We start from the raw sequence: 19,228 nt of genomic DNA, 5'->3' as shown, positions 1-19,228 counted from the left end.
GCAGGGCTGTGTTTGTGGTGGTTGCGTGGGGTTGCCTAACTATTTTTTAAGGTATATTTTGGCTAGAAGAAAACGAAAATGAAGCTTGTAAGCAAAAACGGCTCTTCCTTGTTTGGTTCCTTTTTTTGATGAATTCTATTTATTTTTTGTTTGGTTTTTTGAAAGTTTTGTGTTTTTTTGTTCATTTTAATGTTATAAGGGGGCGGGCGGGTACAGATGCGGCTGCGTTATTCCCTATCGTCGGCCATTTGGTAGGAGAACCGGTTCACCAGGCTGCAGGGAAACCACAACACAGGGGATCGACGAAGTGTGTAGGTGAGTGCTGATTGATATGGGAAAATTATCGAGGAAGTTGAGGTAGATTTCATGGAGGTCATCGTACGCTGTTGCTAGCAGTTGAAGCGGCGGAGTTTTTTCTTGGGCTTTGAACCGAGGAGCCAGGGGATGAGAAGGGTTTCTTTTGCAGTGGAATTAGTTGATTTGATGGTACGAACCACATAGCGGGCTTGGAAGTTGTTTAGGCGGCTAGAGATGGGGGTTATGTCGGTATTGACATGAACGGTGTTCCTAAGGCTGAATCCACACTTGTATTGGCAGTACCTGAGAATGGACTGCTCTCAGTTCAGGAGTTTTTTAAGAAGACATTTAGGCAAAGTGCTGAAGACGTTTGCTCAGATAGACGGCTTCTCTGCGGATTTCACTCCCCAAAGTCTCGAGTGGAAGTTTTGGGGTTGATGTTTGCGTATTGGGATGTGTAAAAAAGATGGCTTGAGTTTTTTGGAAATTGCATCAATCCAAAAATTGGTTCAGAAGATTTTGGGATTTAGTATTGAGGAAGCGCATGTTTTGGGCACAAGCGATAAGTGCGGTATCATTTACTTTACACATTTCTATCAATAAATGATTCTCGCTACTCACTAGATACTAGCTATAAAAAAGCAATATTTCGAAAAACATAAATTTAATTAACTTCAAAGAATTTTCTACATAACTTTATATCACAGTGAATTTATGTAGAGTAATCTCCTCTAAGCCACCTTTTCGCATCTCTTGAATCGTTTCCATAAGTTTTTCCATATCTGTAATAAAAACTTTCACAATAAAATGTGCATGCTACTACTTAACACCATATAAACTATAATCAAATAAATCATTCCAATTATTCCTGGTACATCCCGTAATTGCAACCTATCGAGAGATGAACTGTAAAATTTTTTAAATGATCAAAGAAACGGTATTGAGAAGATTTCAAAAGCTGATCATCCACCTCGACGTGCAGATGAGCGACTACACCAAGGTAGTGGATAAGAAAAATCATTCACGAGATAATCTGCTGGTATTAAGAATAATAGTAAAGGTAAGATTTTGGAGTGAAAATAAGTATTTGAAGAAAAATATTATTTACCCGATAATGGAGTTTCAAATAAGGAAATGGACTAATTATACTTTTATTGCCGAATAACTTGGAAAGAAACTTAGGGTTTATTAAATTTACAAAATGCGATTGAAAACCAGGGTTACTTATTTTCACGCCACTACAGAACTGCTGCACTATGAAAAAAATGCAATAACTTTGTTGAAAAAATATTGTGTTTCTCTCTAGCTCATTTTCCAATAAGTTTTTTGAAAACGCCACCATAGTACTGGTTCTTCATCGTTTTAACCAACCTATTTGTGGTTTTCCGGGTGATTTCTTAAAATAAATGGAATTCTTAGTTAATTTATATTTATAAATTCCAATGACCTCTAGATCCTTATCCGGGATGTTCATAATATAATAAGCCCAAATACGTAGTTCTTACTTGCCGGAGATAAAGAATTTTTATTCTTGATTTGAACACATTTCTCGGAATTCCGCATTAAAAGTATAAAATAAACTTAAATATGTATTTCACATGAAATGTGAAGGTATCAGTTTCATGCTCAGGGTCTAAACTTTCTGATAGCGTGATTATAATAAAGAAAGTAATACAGCTAGGATTTAAAAAATCATGGCCTTTCCAAGGCTTTTCTTCAAAATTTCACATAAAATTATCTTTCTTTTCCATGAAGAAATTACATCCGAGCATTAAAGGGACGCAAGATAGATGTTTTTTGTTGAACCCGTTTTTCAGTTCCCTACTCTTCCCTATTTAAACGAGTTTTCCAGTAGCGTTTTCGGAAACCATTGATTGAAAAGTAAACTAGAGGTCTTGAAAATTATTAAAGTTTGTTTTCCCCTATTACTGCAATTCCGCAGTAGCTGTAATCTTACATTCTCGCTTTTGATCACGTTTTGTGAAAAAAAAAAGTTTCTTTCTGAGTGCTTCTAAATTCAAAGCATAATAAAAAAAATGGAATTTTTCATTTTAAACTCATAATCTTTCGCCAGTACTTTTTCGATAAAAATTTTTCTCTCAAAACGCATCTTATTAAGAAATCGTATGCCAATTTTCAGCATGTTACAACATTTTCTCCACTTATGGCAATTTTTGCCTTTGCTTCATGTATTATAAGCAAAGCTTTAGCAATTACTTTTCAAGATCGAGATTGAGACTGTGCCTAATATGCGGAAAACACATCAATGAAAAAATAGAAGACAAAAGGATTAATGTACATGGCGCTATGGTAGAAAAACCCAGAAGAAATCCAGACCTCTCACAAAACTCGAGAAATTTGAATCATATATAACAAATCTTGATAAATTTATCGTACTTTAGAACAGATTACTTATTGGATACTTTTATCTACATCACATCTGCTCTGATTATAGTTTAAACTAAAAGAACAGTTTGTTTAGCTACTGCAATTATCTTTTGAAATACACAACTTGAATATAACTTCCCCTCCCTTCTTTTCAGTCGCACAATGACGCAGGACAAAATTAAAATAGGAAAAGAATATTTTATTTACTTATATACTCTTAACAAACTAGGATTGTACGATCTAATCCTTCCACAGGATTAATAAGAGCCCTGTACATTACCTGAATATTGCTCCAGGAATGTGTCCACCGTAATTTGGTAACTGTCCAATATGTTTATGATAAATTTCCGTAGGTTGTATTAAGACCGGAGGGTTAGGTCGGTCTATTTGAACTGGCGCCCATTCATTACTCAATCTTTTTCTATAATTTGCAGTAAAATCACACAGAGCGCTATTTGTCATAGCTTGGTTCGTTTTCCCAAACGATGCATATCCAAATGGAACATGACCAGTAAATCCTAAAACGGAAGAAGATTTCAACCAGAAAAATATATCAATATTCTAATTTTGGTCTATGGAATATAATTGTTTTGGTCAAAAATTTGTTTCTATTAAATTTTTTTCTATTTCTATTTACTCATCATAATCCACATCCAAATTCTAACAATTAGTTTCTCATTTGAATCAGCACATATCACTGAAATATGTAAAGTGTTATTATTTCGATAAAATTTGATTATTTTGATTATTATCATAAAAATTTGCAATATTAGATTTAACTAGGCTCATTCTCTATTGCTGTATTTAGTACAGGAAATTATCGTCTATTACTAATTTGCAAGGTAATAATTTTACCTAGATGTATTTATTGATACCTCTAAGGTATATTCAATTATGAACATTGTAAATAGAATTGTTTCAGATTTTCACATTAGGACTCGGAAACTATGATCGGATGAATACGATCATGTTCCGAATGTCCGGAAACTAACCAGGATCACGTTCATTGTTGTTCGGGTCGTAGTCATATGAGATGATCCTTTCTATCCTGTTAGACCAGGGGGTGAATCCAACGGATTGTTTCATTTGTCTATGGTTTTTTGAACATTGAAAATTATTTATTCTCCTCAAATTCTCATGAGCAGGTTTATAGATGGTAGCAATTTTATACTTTTCACCATAAATATATCTGATTGGTATTAAACTTCAGTACAAAATCCGTGTGAGGATGTAAATCTTTGATAATTACTCAATAACAATTATTTAACGTCTAGAATCTATTAAATAATAAAGAATATGGAAGATTGAATGGGCAAAAAAGTAATAAAAATCATAAGTTTTTGTAGATCATGTTTTGAATTTGAAATTTCCACCAAAAATTGAACGATACGTTTGGATCGTTCTGGGTTAGGATACTATCTTCAATCAGCTTGTAGGTGATCTACCTGAACCCGGGTTATAGTTTTGTAAAAGGTAATTTATATTTTACAGCAGAACTTTCATGGTAAACAGTGAAGATCATTTTAGTAAATGTGGTTTATTTGCACGACATATAATTAAAAAAATATTTCTACAAATACCAATTTTTCTTTCCTGAGTTTTTAGACGTTAGTCACTGGTAATTTGAATCTTTAATAAACAATATAATCATACGTTTTAATTATTTTTCCACTAGCTATCAAATGTAGAACGGTGATAAATTTTTCAAACTATATAATCAACTATGCCAATCTTCATCTTCTTCATATTTATTTTATGGTGGGAACGAAGAACAAAGAAATAAATTCCGAAACAACTTACAGATAAAAATAAGGATAGGAAAGGATAGGATAAATTCCAATGAAATTCCAATAAAGGAAGAACTTCTGCAAAGAATAAAATGACGAAAATACCGACTACTTTTAGTTTTTAGGCGATCTCAACCGATAATGCGTAAACTATAAAAAAGTTTTAGCTATCTACTAATACCTGATACAGTTTGTACCAATGAAAGTATTCGACAAACATGTTCAGAAATTTGAAATAATACTAACTTTTACCAGGTCCTGTAGTATACCGTTGCTGTTGCAGAAAAGAATTATAAAGTCTATCATACATATTTGATGTTTGAAAAGAAATATCGATTTGATTTCTGTTAGAAAAAAATTCTGAAATTCACTATGACATTCCATATCTGAAGTTAGTTACATATTTTGATAGTATTCGAGATGGATGATGACCATTCAGAAAAGATAACTGTTACGTTATATAACGGATTGTGTCATAATATATTCAATTAATATGATACAAAACTTCACATTGAAGGTGGGTTTATATAGACAAATACGAGGTTAGTACCAAAAGTTCGCTTGTGCAGCCGGCAGAGATGGATGTGTTGATCGACGCTGTCGGCAAGTAAGAGGCTCGAGCCGTAATTTGGTTTTTTGCTGAGGGTTGCATGGAAGTTCAGGAAGAAAAATGTGAGAAACGGTGAGTGCTCGTTGGGTCCCCCGAATGTTCATTGACAGATACAAGGAACAATCCATTCACTGTTCTCGTAAGTTATCGATATGAAAGGTGTGTGTTTCATTACAGTTCCGAAGCAAAGCAATAATCGTCAGTGGCGTCATTCTGAATCACCGCTACCAAAGAAATTCAAACAAACGCAGTCAACAGGAAATATTTTGGTGACTGTGTTTTGGGATCGTATAGGGGTACTTATAATCGATTTCATGCGATCTGGAACGGCAATAAACTAAGATAAATATTGTGAAACAATGACCAAACCCTGGCAAGTTCGGCCTTAGTCCCCAGCGATGATCATCTTTTTCACAAGCTAAAAGAGCATTTAGGTGGCAAAAGGTTCACGAACGACGATTAAATCCTCTTCTTCATCGGATTGACAGGAGATTTCTTTGACTCAAGAATACAAAAACTGCAGCACCCTTGGAGAAAAAATGGAAACTATTTTGAAAAAGATACAAAAATTTAAGCTTTTTAACTATGTTCAAATTAATAACAAGTAAACACTTCTATTTGGAAAGAAATTGAGATCTTTTCTTGTGTTGCAATCCACGTAAAAATTAAATTTTGTTGATTATAAAGCATTATATACCATCTTCGTAAGATTGAATACCATCGAAAAATTTAATAGATCAAGTTCTACTTGTGAATATCTGTTAAATCAAAACGGAATCGTGCCATTTTGTCAACACATGATTAGGAGCGTTGAGAAGTTGATAACGAAAACGATCAGTATATAATTGATAAAGAAGAATCATCACAACAAGAATCGACTGTACATATCATTTAAAACCGAATAAATAATATATTAAAATAGAAACAGAGGGGTTTTCATTTCAGCAAGTGTTCGATCGAATGCTGGATTGGCCTTCTGTTTGTCAGTTGACTTTCAAATTATTATTTGAATTTAAGGTTAGGTTTTTTCAAAAAAATTTCCTCACTATAGACTTGTATGTTTTGTCCATATTTAATGACTACAATCACTAATTATAATTCATTGTAAATAGTATCCTAAATTGAAACCTCACACCACCTGCACACATGACCTGTCAAAATGAAACTGATATGCAGGGGCACCAACCCACTACAGAAAATTACCAAAAATCGGTTGAGATTGGAGTTCATTTTTACACAAGCGTGCGAAAATAATGTATTGTCCAATTAATACAGAAACAAAGAAATTATTTTTCCTCAACTATCATTCAATATAATAATAATCGCACCTGTTTTGAGATACTTCTCGGGATCCTCGATATCCGCAAAATAGGGGTTAACAGATTGACTCGGAGGGGTTAGCGGTGGTTCGGTTACGGGTAAATTTCTTAAAAGGCCACCGCATTCTGGTCTCACTTCTAATAACGGCAATTTGAATTGACTTTGAGCAAGCTGAGGATAAAACAAACATTATTTCTTTATTTTCAGTTCAATTTTTCGTTTAAAACAATTTGGAAGTTACTAAAAATTATTCAAATGTCTAGGTATGTGCGGAGATGATGCATCTCTAGTCATTTTACAACTCATTCTTGAAAGAAAAGTATATAATGTGATGATCGACTTTTATTCTGCCCAAGAGATAACTGATCATCGTTCAAAAACTCTCAATGTAACTATAGATATAGCTATATTGGATAATTGGATAATCTGAGGTCAGGATAGACGGACAACGCCAAGCACAAGGTCACTACCTAGATTTTATCTTTTATGTGAATCTCCATGACTTCAGTTTAGATTTCAAAAGATCAAAAAAACACTCGTAAAGTAATGTCAATAGTAAACTTATTAAGTAAATAATGTTTCAACACTTATACTTTAGATTTTATAGGTATCTCAAAAAATCGATTTCTTTGTTGACTCACTGATTCTTATAGTACTTTCTGAAGTCCTAGAAAGCTGAAATTTGATATGTAAGCTATTATTATTACTTATACAACAAAAGCTTTGAATTTTGAACATTCGTTTCATCCTATTAAACTAAGGGCTGGGGGATTATCCGCAAATTTTGATAGTAGAGGCCTTTAAATTGAGTCTTCTTATAAATGATAAAATACATATTATTAGTGAGCGCAAGATGTGTAAAACATATTTGAAGCGATAGATGATAGAGCAAATAAAATGTTGCGCGGGATTGCATCCCAACAGAAGTGATTGTTATTGATTCTGCTTGAAGTTAATATGAGAAATAGGTTTACTCGAGCGATAATACACAAGTCTTCTGCCTATTTTGACATTCAACTACTTTTCTTAAACAGTCGTCAAATTTGACTGGTGGCGGATCTTCTAACCGAATACGGTCATTTAAGATGCCACAAACATCCGGAATACCTTCCGGATATCTTCAAAAGGAAGAAACTGCAGATCACGTCATCGATGAATGTAAAGAGCTCAGACATGCGAGTCTTAAACACCCACAGTTTGCCTAGGGACGTTGAAAAATTTAAGCTTATGTACGTGATCAGTTTTCGAAGGAAATCGGACCTTGGTATTTTTAAACAGACGGCCTATATGTCCCGACTGCCCGCTAAACCAACTATTAACTATAATTTACACTGTCTTTTTTGACTCAAGTTTCGAGCTCTACATACCTCTCCGTTATAAACTCAACACCTTATCGTTAGTTAAAATATTTGTTTCGAACATTTCCCTACAGAAATTAAGGGCGTCAGAGCTAGTAAATTTCTGATCTGCAGAATTCGAATTTTGGCTTTATATATTTGCTTTGCTAACTTTTTAACTGCGCTAAGCCATATGGTTTCGTGTTGCTCCCATAAAAATATTTTTAGTGGCATTTTATTTCTTCCAATAAATTATCTTCATTTTGCGAAATCATACAGGAAGAAGCAAATATTGATTCAACAAAATATTAGGATTACTTTAAAAGTCTTAAGACGTTACAAATATTTATATTAACACTCTATTAATTTATAAGAAATCCACTTTTTAATTTTGCTGATTCTGTTTAATTCAGTTTGTCCTCAGAATCATTTTTGTCAAGTTATTGATTGAATAAAAATTTTCAGGATAAATTTTTTGAGTTGTAGAAATGATTATAACTAATTTTCAAAAAATAACCTATCTCACCTCTTTTTCTTCTAATGTTTTTGGATCCCATCTATTATCTTGCAGATATCCCAACTTCGTTATTTGGTTAAAAGCTTCTCGTTGCGCCATTTGCGCTTTTTCAAAATCCGACAATGCTTCCAGTGCTTGTATTGTGAATCTTTGTCCAAATTTGCCATGTTCCCTTGGAACAAATCCTGTGTGATAAATTAAATGACATTCTCAAACTAAGCAAATGAATTTAAAAATATTGAAAAAAAAATAGTTTGATTTTGTTTATTCTTTTGCTAACATTACCTTCATATCCAGGTATCATTGGATGTTTATAAATGGTATCTCCATGTCTCTCGTTTACTATATCTATATCTCTTGTTGCTGGACTGTAGGCCTGAAATTTTTGTTCGATAGATGGATGTTTTTGATAATTAATAATAGATAAATTATTCCAGAGATTTCAACTCAACAAGAGTCCTACTATTATATCAAGAATTATTCAGAATCATTGTTTTGACTCTTTAACCCTTCTAGCCAAATTTCAACCAGACAAATACTTGAGAGATAATGCTAGAGATGATTTACAGAAAATAAAAAAAAAGATGAAGATAGCTAGGAGTTGATTTTAAAGATAAGCGCTGTCAATTATGTTGTGAAACATTGTTCAAAATTCTCCAATTATCTAATATCAAGCAATAAATCCCTAGTATGACGAAACAAGGATCACAAATCACATTTAAATATTTTTTCCTTGAAGTAGCAGATCTCGACTTCTAGATGCTTTCAGATCCGAAAAAATGTTCAAAGAAAAGAAATACCAATCAAATGAGGGGAAACAGAAACGTATTCCGAAGTCATAGGGAAATTGTTTTAAAAATTGGGGTAGAATATAAACAACTTCCAAACCAAATTAAAACATTTCTGGATTGTGCGAGATTCGTTGGACTATGTCTTGAAATTATGAAGTCTAAAGCACTGACATCGTCAAAGACCATTCTTTTCGTAAACTTATATTGCTTAGGAATATTGTTCTCATATACATTGACACTCTCTAAAACACTCCAATCTCCACTTAACAGCAGATTTAGAACGTATCTTTTTTATAACAAAGAAATGAAAATTTCGTGAAATAAAGTCAAAACAAGAGCAAATTACAACACAAAAAATATTCTAAAACTTATTTTACAATTACTATAATGATTCCACTTTTAAATTATTCCACTAATCAGCTTCAATCAAGTTTCCAAAGCCACGTTATCATCTCATCTCTAAATCCGTTACTATTTTGTAAAGAGCAGATCAAGTACAATTATCAAGAAAAATAACTTGTCGTCTAGATTTTTGAATAGGTTTTTGTGAAAGCTGAAGTAGACTTGTGGTGTATCCAATGGCTAGAAGAATATGAATGAGATCGTTCAACATTCGCTTGGAATGCAAACAGACCATATTTCCAAATCTACAAAAACTTATAAGGATCTTGAAGATACTGCCAGTTTCCACATGTACTCATGAGAGGACTTTTTCTTCTCTCAACACCTCAAATCTCATTTTAGAGACTCCAAAAGCCAGAAAAGACTGAACTAAAAGTCAATCCATCGCAGAACTGATATACACACCGAGAAGGTAACTTGTTTGTTTCTAAGAAAGGTAGAAGACTAAATTTCGTTGATGTAAGTATTTCTGTAATGGTTTCCTAATAAATATATATCATAAGAAAAGTAACACTATTTCTTTTACTTAAGACCACTTGACATAATGCAAGACAACGTGCAATGTAATGCAAGACGCAATATTTCTTGATCGAAAGCATGCGCAGATGGAGTTCCTTTGATTATTTCATGCAAGATCTTTAACATTATCGGTTTTGTGCCATTTTTATTGCATACAAGTTGCAATAAAGTTACTTTTGGCTTAACAGATGAGCTGACTTTCGTAAAACATAGCTTCGTTATTTTCATCGTTAAACTGTGTACAAAATATTAGATAAAATTTGATGTTAGGAATTTGTTTACTTTTACTGTTTATATAGACTTACAAGCAATTTCTTAAACGTTGTTTTGCATTATGTGAAGCGGCCTTTAACTAGTTTTGTTTTCTCTGTTCCACCGAAATAAACTCACTCCGACGTTTTTTTTCTGGCTATGGCCTTGACAAGACGTGAATATAATTAGAATAGGAATAACGAAACAGAGCTTGTACAGAGCAAATGTTTAAAAAATTATATCATAGTCTAACCCAATTTATGTGAAGTCGTGAAAGTTTATGATAAATTTACCAGACACATAAAATGGAAGATATTGAAGTGAAACAACAAACAAAAATGGAAATAAGAATTGTTAGAATCATAATCAAAAAGTTAAGACACTGAGATCTCAGAAAGTAAGAGCTTAATAATAAGAATTACAAACAGTTCTTGAGAAACTTACATGATAATCATCAGCACTTCTGTCGGATAGCACTAACTTTTCGGCATGATGTACAGTCGGATCCAGCAGCACTTTATGTGTTGTCGTACCATAAGTGTCACCCAAACGATATTTATATTGTGGACAAAATCCCGTATACCTGATGGTAACGAATGGATTATATATTTTGATACATATATAATTTAATAAAGGTCTAATTCGGTTGCGTTGATTTATACAAAGAATATAGAAAATTCGCATATAGGAAGAAATCTGTAAATGTAAATTTTTCACTTATAGATGAACTAACAAGAAACATATTTCCATTGAAGTGATTCAATTAATTATTCTAAGAATAGGATTCTTAAAAACTTATGTTACGAGTTTAGTTATTTCACGTTAAACAACATACTTACCCTGGTATAAAATGAGGATTTGGCGATGAAATTAGTTCCATTTTTAATCAGAAAACTGAAATTTATCCCTGCCTGATATTTAAGTGCCCTTCCCTCTATCTATATGGGTAACAATTTAAATCATAGCCAGATAACCTCTATCTATATTCATGTTGACGACATTTCTCATGACGTTACAGTTGCTGTAGTAACAACTGTAAATAGAGTCGTGAAGTTCAGTTCCTACCTAATTAAATTCGTTTTCATATCAGAATATCTTCGAAAAAGTGTATTGAAAATGATGTTTATGGAGTGTTAGTGAGTATTTGATATTAAGAGGAGAAAAATGATGATATAAGTAAGTTTAGTCACCTCGTAGCTGTTCTAAAACAAACCCTGAAAAACATAATATTGGCTGAGGAAAATATTGCAATAAGAAGTGGGAATGAAATAAGGAATGTCGTCAACGTAATGAATGAAAAAAATTGAACAAAATGTGTTATAAAGAAGTAGAAAGATCGTATATCACAAATTAATGAGAAAATTGCGCATTATTCATGTTTTAGCTGAAAATTTAATTTTTTGATGGAATATCATGAATATTTGGGTAACGTTGCCAACTATTTTATTTAATGAGAAGATTTACTTCATTTTTTCTTCATAAATTTCTATTCATAATTTTAAATGATACGATTTACTATATAAAAAATTACCTTTTGATTAGCGAATATTATAATATTTGTATTGAACATATTATACTTTATTTATTTAGTTCAAATATAAATAGCAAATTGCTAATGCAGTTGAAACTAAGTGTCGATTGCGAGAGTGTTTAGTTCGGATCTACCTTTTACGGTTGATACGACTTTTTCTAAATAAAAAAATAAAAAAAATATGAATCAACATAAAACAAATAGAATGAAATTTCAATATAGAGAAGAAAACCACAATGAGTAACAAAATTATGGGTGACTAGCTTTTACCCGCGTATTCGGTCGCATCGAATCAATTAAATAAGTATCAGAAATCATTATAATAGAAATATATCGATATGATAACTTCATTTTATGGCTTGGTATTAACGATTTTCAAAAATTACTACATACAATGAAGTTTCAAAACATGTTTTATTGAAATACAATAACAAATGTTAAAATATATTTTCCTGTAACAAAAATAAATAGTTTTGAATTTTAACAATTAAAAAGATAAAATGTTGAGTATTAATTAATAATTAATATTTTTCTACACTATATTATAAGTTTTTTCTTTGGGTGCAAATATGTGTAAATTCCGGGCATTAGATACACGTGAACACGCTACATATAGTTGGCCGGTAATGTCTGCCCTTATGCTTTGTTTATAGTAACAGCTAAGCTTGACTTGAAACTAAACTCTTTTAAATTGAAAAGGAAGGTAGGAATAATTGGAATTCTAGGTATGATAACACTTTCTCCCTTGCCATTACCTGTTAAAATAGTCGCACCAAGTATATTCTGCCCCAATTTTGTTATTCGAAGCCTTGTTCCATTTCATACCCGAGAAGCATCTAGATTGCGTATCAGCATTACTGGTACATTTAGTTTTAATTGAACTTTATGTGACGGTACACCTGACAGTTCAAGGGAATTTAAAAATTCGACAGGATATGAAATACCTAGTTTCGTATCCATACTAGTATCCATCGACAGATATTCTTTCATTTCTCCTTGCACATCTTGCCCGTGACGAATTTTTAGACAATGTAGATTTAAGCTTCCGATGTATTTTTTAGACATACGATTTCACTGACAGTCACTGAAGGTACCATTGTACCTAACCTCAAAAATTCCAAACAGCTGAAACTATAGTCAATTGAATTGGATGTATAGATTAAATAGATATTGACTTAACCGTCGGTAGTATCGTACGTCGATAATATGGTATTTAGGGTTTGAACTTCATTACTGTATGTTAGATGGTGCTGAAGTAGCAAAATGTTGATATTTGTTGACAAAATTTTTTTTTATTTTTGTAAAAATATATTTTTTTTTTTCAATAAAAAGTATATTATGTTACGTCTAGTACCTCCCAGAATATGTGTACAAAGTTTCATGATGATTCGTCAAGTAGTTTTTGCGGGAAATCGTAACAAACATCCACGCTTTCACATTTATAATAATAGTAAGGATAGTAATAGGTAATAATTAGTAAATAAGTCGTATATAAGTCCATAGCAAAAATAAAACCAGTATACAGCATGCCCGCACTTAAATATTATTATTATAATAGAAGACGTTTACAGAGTAGAAGGCTCTTTCCAGTAAATATGCCCTCAAATTATTGCGAAATGCAGGAAAAGATGATATCGATTTAATTTCAATTGGCAAGTGATTGTGCTTTTTTTTGTTTTGACAAATATTGAGCCCTTAACCAATTCTAAACGTGGAGTAGGTAGGTAAAGGTCGTGCTTCGTGTTCTTAAATGGATATTCGTGCAACGTCCTTTCTGAAATTGGAGAATCGTGCTTACGATTTAGGCCAGCGAATTCAAAGATGTATAGGGAAGGAAGAGTCAGAATCTTTCAAAGAAGTCCCTGCAGTGAGCCTGCTGTTTAGTTTAACTAAATATCTAAATATCTTTTGTAGTTTGAAGTCGCACCACTCGTACCCCAGAACGGAAGGGCATATCGGAGTTCCGATAAGTAAGTTCTTTGGAAACTGATGTCAGGGCAAAATAGGAGGAAATTAATTTTTCGGAAGAGGCGGCAATATGTAACTCCCATTTCCGGGAATTGTCTACAACAAGCATTAAGAATTTTACGTCGTTCAACGACGTCAATGGTGGTTAATAAAAGAGGTTGCAATGTTTTTTTATATGATAAAAATTTAGTTTTAGAATCGTTGAGTCAGAGAAAATTAGAATCGAACCAGGATTTAAGGGTGATTAGGTCACTAGATATGGTCCTATGAAGTACCGTCAGATCAGGGTTGCTCCAAGAGAAACACTTTATTTAAAAAAAAATTAATCGCTAATAACCAGTATACGATTGATGCGAATTTTGTGATAAAACAAAAAAAATAAGACATTGAAGTTGTTTTATAAAAAAAACTACTGAAAAAATTCACATTTTTTAATTAATTAGTTCTTATTACAAGCATTTTTTATTCACAGATATATTTTATATATATTTACAAAGTATAAGCTTCATTTTATTTTAAACACATTCAGCCGCAGTTTCTAGTGTATCTTCATTAGTTTTTGCCATCACTGAAGCTCTTCTCTCAGATACCCATTGTGAAGCTCTGCGACCCACATTTCCTAGTCATACTTTTTCTCTGCCATTTGTTGTGTACGTCGATTTAACATACTGTAAATAAATAAATATAATTTCAATAAATTTTGGAAATGAGGCTAGGCATTTATTGTATTAGTTCAGGCATATATTGATTTGCAAAATGAAAAAAGTGCCAAACAAAGGAACCCTTACCCAAGAATATTAGTATATAATGAAGCAAAAGATGTCGGTTAAGAAGGTAAATCTTGCACGAAAGACTAGAATTAAACTTCAACAATGATCCAATATAACCTATACACCTTTTGTTTTATTAACAGAAAAGATGTAATTTTCAAAACACACCACCCTCGTCATCACCACCTCAAATATAAGTTCTAAGTACCTTTACTATAAAACCCTTCAGATTACTTCCAGTAGTTACGCTACAGTTGAATAAATTCAAATTACTTGCACCATGATATCAATATTTAGACAATATTAACTTTACTTTTTCTAATTGAGCATGGTAACAAGCAATTTGTCTCTTTACGGAGATGGAAATAATTTCGAGATTCCAATTTACTTTTTCAAATTACCAGGGAAAATAAAACTTGTTAAAATAACTTTTTAGACAGTCACAAAATACAGAGAAAGCTGTCAACAAACTTGGGAATTATTACGGAAAAGGATGATGTACTTGTCGTCAACTAGTATTTTTAACTTTAGTTTGAAACATATAATGAAAATTTATTATAGTCGAGAGTGAATAATTCTCAACCGAACTTTAAAAATTTTCACATTTTGCTTAATTTCAAGAACAGAAAAGTGTTTAATTGAAAACTGCAAGGATTTAGAAGAACGGGCACAGCCTGTGGATCCTTTATTAATAAGAAACTAAATATATTGTAATAGAGGACCAGTATGGTCACCACATATGCAATGGTTTTGGAAGATTGCTTGAATTTTAATATCTTGGTTCAATTATTTATTAATGAAACACATGAACGAAGATAAAAGCCAGGTAATAGTTGCTATTTATCAGTGGTTTAGTTGCTTAAATCGTCTCTAGTATAAAGAAAAATGAAATAGGGACCAATAGAAATAAAAATATTGAGAGACTCTGAAGTAATTGTAAAGTTGAGTGAGCATTACAAAGAAAAAGACATGAAATCTAAACTAATACAGAGAAGTGAAGAAATTGCAACAAAGTAGATCTATAGAGAAAGAACAAAAATATAAATGGTATCTCCCAGAAAAAAGTGATTAGATGAACAAGAGTTGAAGAAAATTGAACATTGGACAAAGAAGGCCAGGGATTAGTCGAAGTGGAGCTGAGTGATAAAGGAGACCAAGGTCCTGTAGAGCAAAAGCGTCGAGCAGTGAGTAAGTTAATGTTTTCCGGAATACTTTATACAATAGTATAAATATAGTACAAACAGACCAATACTTTGGTCTGTTTGTAATATATCTTTTTTAAATTGATAAGGACCTTTTAAACATTCTTTTCTTTTAAGTTTTCTCCATTAATTATTTCTTCGTTGAGCGAATTACAATCTCTCTATTTGAATTTTGAGGTACCTAAATACTCAATATATATATCATCCGTTTAGGATTATAACACTTAGAAAAGTTACTTCCTTCCCCATTGAATTCAATTAATTTTTTAATTTTCTTCTGACTACGAAAACCGAAAAGAAACAAGTTGATAATTTATATATTTTTTCAAAAGAGCTGAAAGGAATATTTGTTACTTTTAAAAATGTAGTTAAGAGAAGATTTGGTTGTACCCGCACTAGCAAAAGGGTTCATTTCATTTATCGGCCTATAAACTGACCCCTTGAAAATAAGTGACGTGGCTTTGCATATTTTTAAACTTTCTACAGTGGCACAAATATAGGAGATGATTACGTTTTCAAATTTATATACATGTGTGATATCTTGGAAGAAATTAACATCAATTTTATTATTATATTTGTTCAAGTAACGTTTGAAATAAACAACTAAACGTTCTGTTCAGTGTATACACTACAGCTTCCTACCTTAGTTCCAATCCAGACTCTTGAGTTTTGTAAAGTTAGCTTAGTAAATATTTCAGAAAGAAATTATGTTTTTATTATGGGCAAGAAGAGATGAGAAGGAATGAAGACCTCTTTCAATAGGACGTAGTCTCAAGGACTTGGAATACACGACGACAACGGTCACTATAATAAGTCACTTATTTTTCATAGTCAACCTTTTTAGGTTTTTTTGTGGAAGGAAGCAAGATGAATTGGATCTAGTCGTGAATTGAGCTAACTAAACTAAATGTTTCGTCCTATCAGTTCTCACAAAATGACAATCTTCTATCAGTATTTTAATCTGACTTTCGATTTCATTTTGATTCGAGAAGACATTTGTTTGCTGTTCACATGTCACGTTGTAATGGATTTGTCATGTCCCATATAACTTAAAACAAGACGTAGAGTGTAAGCTGGGTCACAATTTAAACATATGAATTTATTTTTGCAAGAAGTTATTAATTTGAACATAGCGTACCTAATATGAAGCATTCTGTAACTCATCAACACTTCAATGCAATTTTTTCCAAATTATGTTTAATGAATCCAATACTTGCGAAAGAGTTAGTTACTCTTGTTCGCTAACGTTTTCCTCCATAAACAAATTTCTCAATCTGACAGAGTTTTCTTATCTTTTCTTTTGAAATTGATTATATGATATTGTCAGACTAACTTAAATACTCAATTTCAATCTAAGATAACCGGAAATGTAATTTATTTTCGAGTCTTAAAGAACTGGATTCTCAAAACAGATTTATGAGAAGTATTTAATGTACGAGGTACATCCGGAAAGTGAGAGTCACGAGTGTTTAAAGTTAATTGTGTCATTTATGCATGTTCTACGTCATGACGGTTTCTTCGTATCAAGGTTCCGAAATAGAAGCTCTTATTCACCTCACGCCATCTGCAAGATAATCAAGTTCTTGATGCATAAATCTTTGCGCATAGTCAAGTCTTTAAAGCGAATGTTATGATTTAGTAGATGATGCATCGCTGGTTCAGGCAAAAAGTCGTCAAAATGTCCATGATGAGGAGCGCGGTAGGAGATTTTGTTGAGCTTGTGCGGCAGCTCGTAATTCAGGATCGTCGCTTCATGATAACGGATATGAACAGCCATTTGCCGCAAATATTGTGAAGTCAAAACATCTGATTCCATTTACAGACAAGTGTTCCAATTCTGGTGAAGGCTATATTGAAAAATAGCTGAAATAGTGCTCTACTAGTTGATGATAAATATGCTGAGTGGACGATTCCTTCAATCTCTGAATTGTGTATTTATAGGGTAATTCACGAAGAGCTGAGTCGACTTGTATAAAAAAATATCGGCCATATTTCTCTAAAAAGTTATTTAAGACAGTTTTTCGTGAAGTTAGTATCATTAGGAATATTTTCAGTTGTCTGTCTGTTACATGACACATTACCAATCTGAATTGAGACGTGATAAAGCGATTTACACAACCCCAAGCCCAAAAAGACAGGATTTTCCGTGTGACAAATGGCACTGGAGCTAATGGTCTCTAAGATTTAATCAGGGGGGTAGAGGATGCAAAGAATCCGTGGAGAATAAACTACTACCCATACAAGAGAACATTTATAGCTAGTTACAATTTCCGAACCAGTTAAGAATCTTAGTACAAAAAATATAGATATTGATCTTAATTCCATAATAATGTTCTTTGAAACATCTTTGTTTGAAGGATTCCAGATTTCGCTTATTTGATTTTTTTATAAGGCACAGCTCTTTCTTAGAATATCAAAAGACAAAATATGTGGGAAACTAAATAAAAAATCTATTATTGTTGAACGGCGGTTTTCATTAATATTTTAAACAGAGTTCTGCAGTCTATTGCTCAAGTGTCCACTTTGCTCTTCGTCACATTAAATTACTTTGGTCATTTTAAAAGTAAATGTTGCGGACAGAACTTTCCACATTTTTCTTAGATAAATATATTTTAAGGAGTTGGTTTGTGACTCACAGCGACCTTTTCAAATTTATTGTCTGCCTTTCAATACAGATGACATTTTCTTGCTTTATTCTTATGAAGTCTATTTTCGAAACCAAATCTTTAATCTACACTCCTAATTGCCTATTGACTTAACGATGTCTTGTTAACAGACTCACTACAATTTTGACTATTTATTATTAGGTCTACCGTTAAATATGGCAGTTGTTCTGATCTGAACTGTTTACCCTAGGCTTAGCTTACTATTCACTATAGCGTAGCTCATAGCTTTTTCCATTAATTTTGTATTAACAGCTTCTGCATTGCCTCAGAAAGATTTTGATTTAACGAAAATTATTGACGCAGCTCTTCTGGCCATTTCATCTACCTTGTGTTGTCCTTATAACCTTCATACATTGGTATTTAGACCACCATGACTTCACTACAGCCACAAAGTGTACTTAGAGCACACACATAACCTCATACTATCTAGAGAATCGAATGCTTTTGGTAAAGTAAAGATAGTTATGGAATACATTCTGTATTGCCTTTTGATCTTTTCCACGTAGTAGTGGATCGCCATTTGGAAAAATATGGCGTCTTTTCTTTTGGAGGTGGATCTCGTATTCAGTATTCCTTTTCTATAGTTATTTTGAATTAAGGATTTACTATGTCTGTCATTGTCAACTATTGAAAATATTACAAATGAAATGAGTAAAATTGGACAGGTAAAATTCTTCAAATTATATGACAAATAATATCCGATACATTAGTCGACTCAGAGCATTTTATATTAGTTGTTGTTGTGTAGTGGATGATGAATAGTCAGTAGGCTGAATATTACTGCAAAATTTTTCTCAGCATCCAAACAAGTTCTGATTGTATGTCGTCTACCTGTATAAATGAAAATCATTTGCTATAAACTGATATAAAA

At 32.4% G+C, this 19,228-nt stretch overlaps 2 protein-coding genes across 6 annotated transcripts in view; both read right to left on the bottom strand.

The window, feature by feature from the left end:
• Window positions 1–944: 944 nt before the first annotated feature.
• On the bottom strand, window positions 945–11,252 carry LOC130901098 (UPF0605 protein CG18335-like). The gene is made up of 7 exons (XM_057812193.1): window positions 11,060–11,252; window positions 10,665–10,803; window positions 8,542–8,632; window positions 8,266–8,441; window positions 6,411–6,573; window positions 2,966–3,203; window positions 945–1,079 (listed from the first exon to the last, which is right to left on the bottom strand). The coding sequence occupies exons 1-7, from the start codon at window positions 11,098–11,100 to the stop codon at window positions 1,010–1,012; spliced, it is 918 nt and encodes a 305-aa protein (XP_057668176.1). The 5' UTR covers window positions 11,101–11,252; the 3' UTR covers window positions 945–1,009.
• A 2,884-nt stretch (window positions 11,253–14,136) lies between these two features.
• LOC130901707 (calcitonin gene-related peptide type 1 receptor) overlaps window positions 14,137–19,228 on the bottom strand; it is a 200,808-nt gene continuing 195,716 nt past the window's right edge. For all 5 annotated transcript variants that reach the window (XM_057813247.1, XM_057813248.1, XM_057813246.1 and 2 more), the window contains one exon: window positions 14,137–14,387. In XM_057813247.1, coding sequence (XP_057669230.1) covers window positions 14,343–14,387 — 45 coding nt within the window. In that variant the 3' untranslated portion in view covers window positions 14,137–14,342. The remainder of the gene's footprint in view (window positions 14,388–19,228) is intronic.

The sequence above is a fragment of the Diorhabda carinulata genome, chromosome X, assembly GCF_026250575.1.
Source record: "Diorhabda carinulata isolate Delta chromosome X, icDioCari1.1, whole genome shotgun sequence".
In the NCBI taxonomy this organism is placed as follows: Eukaryota; Metazoa; Arthropoda; class Insecta; order Coleoptera; family Chrysomelidae; genus Diorhabda; species Diorhabda carinulata.
The sequence above is the reverse complement of the archived record's forward strand: the minus strand, read 5'-3'. Positions and strand labels throughout refer to the sequence as shown.

Bases quoted from the DNA above. Each gene is read 5' to 3' on its own strand.
- LOC130901098 (XM_057812193.1), bottom strand. From the start codon at position 11,100: ATGGAACTAATTTCATCGCCAAATCCTCATTTTATACCAGG. The intron at 10,804-11,059 runs GTAAGTATGTTG...CGTTACCATCAG, and splicing joins AATCCTCATTTTATACCAGG to GTATACGGGATTTTGTCCAC. The intron at 1,080-2,965 runs GTAATGTACAGG...TTTTTATTACAG, and splicing joins ATTCCTGGAGCAATATTCAG to ATATGGAAAAACTTATGGAA.